The sequence below is a fragment of the Chenopodium album genome, chromosome 8 (assembly GCF_948465745.1).
Source record: "Chenopodium album chromosome 8, dcCheAlbu1.1, whole genome shotgun sequence".
Lineage (NCBI taxonomy): Eukaryota > Viridiplantae > Streptophyta > Magnoliopsida > Caryophyllales > Amaranthaceae > Chenopodium > Chenopodium album.
In genome coordinates, this window is record NC_137841.1 from 27,890,104 (window position 1) to 27,900,599 (window position 10,496).

General features: G+C 36.8%; 2 protein-coding genes across 2 annotated transcripts; both read right to left on the reverse strand.

Annotated features, from left to right (window-relative positions):
• Nucleotides 1–6,461: 6,461 nt before the first annotated feature.
• LOC145642876 (protein FAR-RED ELONGATED HYPOCOTYL 3-like) lies at nucleotides 6,462–7,334 on the reverse strand. The gene has a single exon (XM_081694038.1). The coding sequence runs from the start codon at nucleotides 7,332–7,334 to the stop codon at nucleotides 6,462–6,464; it is 873 nt and encodes a 290-aa protein (XP_081550164.1).
• A 69-nt stretch (nucleotides 7,335–7,403) lies between these two features.
• Nucleotides 7,404–9,628, reverse strand: LOC145642877 (protein FAR1-RELATED SEQUENCE 4-like). The gene is made up of 6 exons (XM_081694039.1): nucleotides 9,613–9,628; nucleotides 9,434–9,519; nucleotides 8,841–9,113; nucleotides 8,180–8,623; nucleotides 7,609–8,000; nucleotides 7,404–7,521 (listed from the first exon to the last, which is right to left on the reverse strand). The coding sequence occupies exons 1-6, from the start codon at nucleotides 9,626–9,628 to the stop codon at nucleotides 7,404–7,406; spliced, it is 1,329 nt and encodes a 442-aa protein (XP_081550165.1).
• Nucleotides 9,629–10,496: the final 868 nt, after the last annotated feature.

The window sequence follows — 10,496 nt, forward strand, 5'->3', positions numbered from 1 at the left end:
GAGTCAAACTAGATTCTACAACGTTTGTAATAATTCTCAGAGAATTACGGGCTCATCAAATACTAGATGTTTCATGAAGGGTTCTAAGTTAGAGATATGGAATGCTAGAAGTATCCATCGACCTTCGTTTGATGAAAATATTGCCATCCTATTTGAAGCTTATTCGCCTATGGTCGTTGTCTTGACTGAAGCTAGAGTGAACAAGCCATTTGTGTACTTAATCCTCAAGGTGTTGGGTGAAAATTACTTTTTTGAAGTTATTGGTCCCGATAGTGGATTAGGGGGCCTTTTAGTTATTTGGGATAGACGTGCGTTACCATATATTCATCGGAAGCAACAGACTCTGTTCGGTCATGTATTGTCCACAACTATAATTGTAAGTAATAATTAAAATAGTAATTAGTCGTGAATTCGTCTGGTAAAAATTTTGCTACATGCATGAACCCCTCGTGTATGAATATATTTGCATTAGTAAATAATGTATTATGCCTCTATTTTGATTTTACACAGCCTGGATGGAAAATGAAACTGGATTCGATGAATGAAGATGATTTACCTTCGGATGCTGATGAAGATGAGAGCAGCGATTGGGATTAATGTTAGTATAGAGTATGGACTATTTTGTTAAAAGTAATGAATTATTGGCTCTATATGTATTTGTTACTGAAATTAAAAAGCTGATGTTCTTAATATATATTTATGTCCTTAGTTAACGATGATGAATCTAAAGCATTCCATCTCTATTCGTTTATAAGTTAATATTTGATTCATTTGAGGACAAATTGTCCATAAGGAGTTATGTCACAAGGACAACAACAAAAAATCAATCCTCAAAAACCTAGGGTATAATTGTAAATTCAAAAGTGGCAGCAATGATTATTTTTAAATCCAAAACCAATAGTATGTTGTCATAATATTTGAAGTATAGGCTATAAAGCAACAACCATACCTAGCTTGTACTTAATTAATATTTTAAATTTTAAATTTATGTTTTTTAAAACCCTAAAGTTAAAAATTTCGAAACAAGGAAAAACTACTAGCTATTAAATTGTCAAATCCCTAAGCTAGGTAATAGATTTTGCATCCAATGCTATGCAAAATGTACCTATTTATGAGTAATAGATATCAAAATGTATATAAGGTAAAAAGATTTTAATAATTCGTTCGGGTACTAGTTCAATTACGGATATGCTAGTCGGTGCTCTGATTAAATCGGTTTACGGTTAGTAGCAGGTTCGGGTTATGGTCATTAAGCGTTGGATGAAAATGGGTTTACGATTTTGGATTTTAGGACTAAGGGTTAGGGGTGCAAAGCAAGCGAGTAGTCAAAGTCTGTGACGAGCAGAGGGTTGATCAACACCTAACCTTTGAAGATGACATAATATAAAAATATTGAAGTTATGGATACATTTATCGGATTACTAGCTTATTCGTGTACGAGCAAACTCGACCCATTTCACTACCAAAAGTTTACCTAGTCGAGTGCTTTAAACCTAAAATCCAAAACAAGGAAGTCATTACTAGATTGATTTGTTTCCGATGACAGTTCTTAATCACGATTGATTATATAAATACAATTTACTCGAACAACTTAGATGATTCTGGGGTCGTAGATAATAATAGCATTATATGTTGTTAATCTTATTAAGTTATTTGAACAAAAAAATAAAAAAATCAAACACCAAAATATTATGATATAATGAAAAGGCCTGTCTTGTTACTTGTTAAAGACAAAGTAGATGGTACACATTTTCTAGAGTTGTAGACCAAATAGAGCCTGCTAGCATATGTATTCAGCTGGGAAGAAGGACACTGTAATATAGAAAATGCATAGCACAGAGTTGTCTCATCAGCCTAAACCGTCCAAAGGATAAACACAAGCTTTTCCTTATAGAGAAGGATAGAATGGAGCAATGTACAATGGGCATTACCTATTTAGATGAAAGTATAGATTTTTACTTAGTTTTTGATATCAAGACTAACTACGTAAAAAGGGAATGATAAAGCTAAATTGTTGCTAGTCTAACTTGGTGATTCTTGAACATAAAAAGACTTAATATTATATTCACAAATGGTTGTTCAACTTTAACAACTTTCAGCACCGAAAATATCGAGATACATTCGATCTCGATTAACATATAGATATATCCTTGTTAATTATATCGAGATACATTCGATGTCAATTACCATATCCCTGTTAGTTATCTTAAATATATCCCTTGTGTAACTAGGTGTTAATAATCTCAGATTTTTGTATACAAAGTATGTTAATTTGTGGATTAGAATGGATATTCAATTAGGATTAATGGTTGGGTGACTGGGTCAATTATTGCCAAAACATGTTACACTATTAGTCACTTAGCTTAAACTCAAGTGTAAGTTTAATATATCTTGATTATGTAATTCTATATGTATAGAAATGGGAACACTATTAGGGCTCACTGAATGTTTATTCCCGCAATAGTATGGATAACATGGCAGCTTTGTATTGGGTGAATTACACTATAAAGAGTAGTGGTGGGAAATCGTTTATTTTCCCACCAAACCAACAACATCCTTTCTAAAAACCCTAATCTGGTGTGCTAGTATCCATGGCTCCAAACACTTTCTCCATCACTTTTCTCTCCCCACTTGGCTTTACCAAACCTTCTTCATTCCCAACTCGTTATCCTTCCTACCATAAAGCAAAATGTACTATTAAGCCACGATGTAATAGGCGTTTCACAAGAAAGAAAGGAAGCCTGCTGGTAAGAGTCATCACTCGTAACGCCTTAAGCAGGCTACAAGCTGATGTTCCTTACAAATGCGTGGCAGGTGGGGCTCCTCCGAACAAGGCTAAGGATTATAAGAGATCTGGCAAAATTATAGATGTGATACGCCAGGATCTCAATCCCCCACCACTGTCATCATATGCAACAGACTTACCTAGCAGTTTTGGTCTTGTTGTGGAACAAGATGGACGTGTTCCTCTTGCAGAACGAGAACCCTCTCCAAACACCCACACTTTCCTTGTGAAGAGCAGGCAACGTTATGACTGGGGGGTTGTCTATGAGATAAGGGATGACAAAACCTTTGAGGAAATGTATGTTGATTACTCATCATGTGTGGATCTTAACCCGTCTCAAATTATGCTTAAAAAAATGATGTTGTCATTTCACCAACCGATGTGGCTGCAAGCTTGAGAATAAGATCTGGTGATTTCCTCGATGCTATTGGGGTGGTATGTAATCCCAAGTTATGCAGTTTTGCATTGTTGTTTTTTTACTAAGTACTTTTAACGATTTGTTGTTTGAACTAATCTTTGGTTAATTTGTCTAATTTTTGTTGGCAGAATCCTGGAATCAACATGAACACAAAAATGAAATATTTTACCATGAGAAACACTTGTACTCCATACCACGAGGTGAAGGTGCGTGCAAGGCTTACTACAAAGCTGACTAGGGTATGCCAGAAATGGGGTCAACATGTCAACAAGGATCCCAGGATTATTGTTTTGATGCATCAGGACAAGAGATTGAACAAGCGTTTCGATGTTGGAGAAGCATGAATCAAGAACGAGGATATCGTATATGCGTTTCAAGAAGTTTAAGTTGTGGGTGGACGTGGTCTGATGTGCCATTTGAATCTAATTTGATGTAGTAATTTTCATATTTAGTCACCCTTTTGTTGTGAAATATAATATTGGTGACCGTTAATCTCATGAATTTAGTTATTTAGTTATGTAGTTTGGCTAATGTTGTGTTGATGTAACGGAGTTCTTAAAATCTTGATGTACGAATTTGCATCCACTGCAAAGAATTAATTAATTATTGAAGTAGTTAATTAAGACTAAGTTAGTGGAATTTGCAATTTACTATTACATCCAATTGAAATTGTTATGTAGGTTATGCCATGGGCTGGTAAACCTTAATCGCTTGGATTCAGTCCAATCCTAAACTGAACCCTTTAACATCATAATATTATTGTGTAATTAGGTCCCTTGTGCACAATGTTTCTATTTGTTGTAAATTAGGCCCTATGGTTTGTTTAACAACTTTGGTCTAGGAACTGAATTGGCTAGATATTGGCCCAAATATTTTTTAATTTTTTCATTACCAAAAAAATAAGAACCAAAATTTTTAATAAATTAGATGCAGAAACAAGCTCTAAAAGTATAAAGTGAACAAAAATCAAATAGCAAAAGGAGTTGTCTAAGAGTTTCAAGTGAACAATATCAAATAGGGGTGAAAGTTCGGTTTTCGGTTTGGTTTTTTCCCAAACCGAAACCGAACCACTCTATTTTGGTTTCTGGATTTTAGAAACCACACCGCACCACTTTACTTTAGAAACCGAACCAAACCAAACCATATTTATTTCGGTTTCATAAAAAAAAACCGAACCAAACCGAATTTTCATATCAAGCACCATAAACATCAAAATTTGCAAAAAAAAAAACCAAACCGAACCAAACCAATCAAAACCGAATCAAACAAACCAAACCAAACCAATCCATACAAACATAATTAAACAATTTTTAACCTTATCTCACCACCCCTAACCCAAATCCCCAAACAAATAATCTCGAAATAATTAAGATAAAACCAAAATTGGAATAAAAAGCACCGAAATATCAGAAAAAATTGGACATACATTAGAAGTTCAGCATAAATTAGTAGAAAAAAATTACTCAAACCAAATCAAAAGAAAGAAAAAGAGGACATACCTCACATTCCATCAAAAAAAACATTGAATTTGGGTTTTAAAGGTAAAATTCGACCATGAAAACTCTAGATCTAGAGTTTTCATGGTCGAATTTGACATGAAAACCTTGAATTTAGTTGATGGTGGTCGTAGATGGTGAAGGGGGCGAATTTGAAAGCGAATTCGTTTGTGTTCGTTAATGGTGGCGAGGAGAAAGACAAGAAAAAGGAAAAGATAAAAGGAGAATGAAGGCGTGAAGCGAAGAAGAGGAGAGGAGAGATAATGGGCTATGGCGCCATGGCGGAATCCGCAAGAGAGATGAGGAAAGGAGAGAGAAAGGGTGGAGAGAGAGAGGCTGAGTGATTAGGGCTTTTTTTGTTTTTTTTTGTATTATATACCTAAGGCATTTCAGAGTTGGGCTAGGGTTTGATTGGATTGGGCTTATATTTCGGTGTGGTTCGGTTTTGTTCAGTTTTTCATTTTTGCAAACCGAAACCGAACCACACACCGAATTTTTTTTATTTTTAAAACCGAAACCGAACCACTTTAAAAAAAAAACCGAACCAAATTTCTTATTCGGTTCGGTTTTCGGTTTGGTTCGATTTTAAACCGAGTTTGTTTCACCCCTAATATCAAATATGGAATTACAAATCAAATAACAAAGGGAGTTGTCCAAAAGTAATCTACTGAACCAATTAATTAGTACTCCCAGAACCAAAATCATCCCCTAGAGGAAAAATACTCTTGTTTAAAATGTTTCACATACACCAAATCATCACTGGGCATTCAAGTAATGAAAAAATATGTAAGTCATTAGACATATTTTGGTTTACAATAAACGAAGTAGTAGTGATGCTAAAACGATAGACAACGACGAACCCACGACGAATTACTAAGTGATCAGTCATCAGAATCCTCATACTAGTGTTCTGTGAGCCCATGCACTGTAGCAACCCATAGGTCGAAATCATCCCTTTCAGCTTCAGGTGTAACATTGTTGAATTCGGCATATGGGTTCTATCTTGTTCTACGCTTCCTCTGTTGTGAGAAAGTATAGTTAGTTCACATAATTTTATTAATCGTACGCAATCTGAAATTGATACAAAAGTAAATTACCGGCAACTTTGAAGCTTGTACTGTTACATCTACAGATTTGGATGCTTAATTTGAAATGGACACATAACGGAACAAATAATTAAGAGACTATTAACTGCAAATTAAGACGCAATAGGACCATGAGAAAGGTAGGTGAGGTTATTACCTTTACAACTTTCAACTTACTATGACTGTAGCCTAATTCATCCAGGGTCTTATTTCTAGATCCCTTTGGACGCCCTCGAGGCCTTTTGGCAGACATAGGATCATGAATTACAAGTGCAGAATTTTCAGTTCCTTCACAGTGGGTATGGTTTTCTATCTTGAGTTCCGCTGTCAGGCCTTGGTACTCTCTGTGACTCGGTCAGGGGCATAGCCATTAATGTGCTGCCAAATTCAGCTAGGCTCTTATTTTTAGAGCCCTTCGGACGTCCACGACGCCTTTCTTGAGTTACAGGTTCATGAATTACAAATGCAGAGTTGTCAGTTACTTCACCATGGTTATAGTTTTGATGTGTTCCGCTTTCAGGTACTTTATGTGACTCGGACACAGGCATCGGCGTGCTGCCTAATTCAGCCACACTCTTATTTTTAGAGCCTTTCGGACGCCCACGACACCTTTTTTGAGATAAAGGATCATGAATCACATATGAAGAGTTGTTATGCCCTCCTTCGCAGCCAGAAGGTTATTCTGGTATATGTACTTGATGTGCCTTGGACACTGAAATTGGTGTACTACCTGGCCCTGGCTGGGGATTAGATGATCCAATTTCGGAACAATGGAAACTTGAACACTCAGTTGGTGCATTGGCTGCCAAGTGTTTAGCATGGCGTACTTTTATTTCCGCTCGAATCTTTGACACTGTTGTGCGAACTGCCTCAATTGTATCATCGTCCACTGCAGATGCTTTGTCGCACAAAGCCTCGAGATCATGAATCAGATTGTTCCAACGTTTACATTCTTTGGTTTCACTGGGATCGTGATAAGCCACCTTCACTCGTGTGTGCCTCCTCGGAATATCCTTCCGCCAACAATCAAGTATATACTTTGATGGAATTTCTTTCACCTTGTTATCATCCCAAACTCTAATGATGTGCTTACAAAGAATACCATCCTTCTCAAACTTGCGACAGTCACAGGTAGTGTCATTGGTAATAGGGTTGAAAACAAGTGAGTAAAACCTCCGGTGTTTGGTGATGATTTCTTCACTTGCTCCTTCAGGAACGACCCAAACTCTGTCTTCTAGAATATAGTGGACATCTGTTTCACTAATAACTCTCTCACCCTTAGGAACAACATACATCATCCTTGTACATTCCCTTTGCACTTCTTGAAACTTAGAATCTGTGTAGATTTTTTGGAAAAACTTCTCTGTTCTGAATCCACTGACAAGGCGCCTTATGTATTTCGAATCCCTGGCATCAACATCTATCTCATCGGCGGTCCTCTTCTTCATTGCTTTGCAATATTTTTCAGGGAACTCACAAAGCTTAGTTTTTCGCGTAACAAATCCATCAAAAAACCTGTTAATACTCTCTACTCTTTGTGTTGTCTTCATACCAGCCCAAAATTACTCTTTCATGTAAGCCAGTATCCACATGTGCCTCTCAATGAACAACTCTTGTAGTCATTCATTATCCTCAAGCTTATACAGCTTCATTGCATCACACCAACGACTCACAAATTCTTCAATAGTGAAACTTTCATATATTATTTCCTTTAAAGGATTTTTGAACTTCTTATACCTATGATACAAAAACAAAATCAAGATGTATCAACATCAGGTAAGGTTTTAAAAGAGTATACAAGAAAGCTTATAATAAACTACTTACAAGGTACAACTTCCAAGTCTCTCAGGAAGTTTCTTAAGTATATTCCATATGCACCAACGATGGCGTGTTTTAGGCATAATTTCAGCTATAGGCTTCCTCACTGCAACTGCTTGGTCAGTGAGAATAGCAACGGGCGCTTTGTTCCCCATGCAAGCTAACCATTGTTGGAATATCCAACAAAAAGTGTCATAGTCTTCGTGTGAAGCAAGAGCATAACCTAATAAAATGCACTGGCCATGGTGATTTACTCCCACGAAATTGGCAAATGGTAGCTCATACTTATTTGTTAGATATGTGGAATCAAAACACACCATGTCTCCAAATTCCTCATAAGTCACCCGACTTCTTGCATCAACCCACAACACATCCTTTAGACGACCATCTGATCCAACCTATGGACATGGTAAAAGTTTTGATTATCAGCCTGCATATAATCAAAGTAATCCATCATTGTCTGTGCATCTCCACCAGCCATCTTCAGGCGCCTATGCTTGTAAACCTCGTGCTGCATATCCTTCACATTCGGCAAATTGTTATTCTCCGTGCCTAAACACCCACGAATTTACGTCACAGGAACACCCTCCTCGTAATAATTAACTAACCTCTTCCGTACAGTTGAGGTCATATTCTTCATACGATACTCTTTCACCAAATTAGCCATGCTTGGTGAAAGAATATGAGTATGTTCTAAGTGGGCGGTTTTGAGAACCCATAGGCCATCACTTGAAATACTGGCATATATCCTAGCTAAGCAGAAACATTTTTTGGATTTCCTTTTACCACGTGCAAGCTCATCCTCACCAATGTCACCATTCTCATTACCTACACAGCCACCAACATCCATTAACTTGGCCCTTTTCCTTGCCTCCCGCTTGGCCCTCATGTCTGGCAGACCCCAACATTCACACCTCCATGTGATCCTGCTAATCCTTTTGAAACTATTAGAAGCAGCTTGCACCCAGCTAACCCCAAATCCACACTGCTCTGCATATGTTTTGTAATACAGCTCAATGTCCTGCCAAGATTTAAAAACCATACCAATTTTTGGAGGGTCAATAGTGGTTATGACACTGAACTCATTCGTGGACACAGTAGTCTCAATGGTTTGAATTGTCTCATTTGGGGAGCAGTTCTGCACTGGACTATTAGCTTTACCATTTCTAGTGGGGTAATGGTAAAGTGTTTTCAATGGTTTGTGTAAGGGTGATGTTCTCCAAGGACTGTGTATTCACGTCTTCGTGTTCACTGGCATCAAGACCAGTTTCAATCAAGTTTCCCACTTCAGCAAATGCACCTCCCAGTGAACTTAAGTTCTGTGCACTCAAAACTTCACACCCCTCATGTTCACTGCCATCTACACCAATTTCAATCAACTTACCCACCTCAACTCGACCACATCCCTCTGAATTCAAAACACAACCTTCATGTTGACTATATTCTACACCAATTTCCATCAAATTACCCACCTCATCACACCCACCTAACAAATTACCATCCATGTCCACCTACAAATACGATCTAATATCAAATACTAAACAGAAATTAACAGAATACATAGCCAAGTATAACAAAATAACAGCAGTAGCAGATTCATCGCAAAAGCCCAAATATAAGTACACTAAATTGCGTAATTTAACCAAAATACAGCTTTTACTGACAAAGTAAAAGAATTCAGAACAATAACAAACTTTCACCAATGCCCTAATTCAACAACACCTCACACAACTTAACAAAAATTAAACATTAAACCACAAAAATTCATGATATAACTCCCTGAAAAGCGCCAATAGAAACAACAACACGAAATAATGGGAAAACAAATTACCGTAATAAGATCTTGCAACCTATGACCACCAACACCACCAGGCGAGTCGGCCAAAGCAAAAACTAATTGCAGTTGAGCAATTGCAGCTGTACAATTGAAGATGTGAAGATGAAGCTGGATAATAAAGAAGGGACTTCTTCAATAGAAACCCAGGTGATAATTGTTGCAAAATGACTAACGGCGTGAGTTAACCATGCTGTGTGACGTGGAATTTTTTTTACTAAAGTTGCCAACTGGACATGCCACGTGTTTGTGATAAACAATCTTGTTTCTCACGGTGAGAAACCTGGGTCAGCCCTAATAATAATAATTATTATTATTATTGTTGTTGTTGTTGTTGTTGTTGTTGTTAATAATAATAATAATAATAATAATAATAATAATAATAATAATAATAATAATAATAATAATAATAATAATAATAATAATAATAATAATAATAATAATAATAATAATAATAATAATAATAATAATAATAATAATAATAATAATAATAATAATAATAATAACATTAATAATAGTATAAATAATAATGTTGAAATCTGCTCGGCTCTACTCGGCTCTGCTATGCTCTACTACGCTATCCTGAAATCTGCTCTGCTCTACTATCCTGAAATCTGCTCTGCTCTGCTGAAATTTAATCTGCTCTGCTCTGCCCAAAAGCTCAAAAGAACAGGGCCTTAGTTTCCTATATTTTCTCTCTCTTCTTATAAATTAGTTTTCTTCATAATTTTTTTTGAGAAAATTTTTCATCGTAATTTTACTAACATTTAAAATTGTGGATTGCTAAACACCGCCAACAAAAATGATCACCATCGCCAACATTTGGTGTGAATGGACAATCGTACTATTACTACTTCACCATCCCTTCATCCTCCCGGCAACCCACAACCCCTTCCAACTGGCCATCACAACCCCTTTTGACCGACGACCCACCACACCCCTCTATGACAACCCACCACCTTCCCTAGCCGGCGTGAAGGTGGTGTTTTTTTTTTTTTAATTTTAGGCAACCGAGGTAACCGGAGCCCAAAACCGGTTACCGTAACCGATTTTGGGCTCC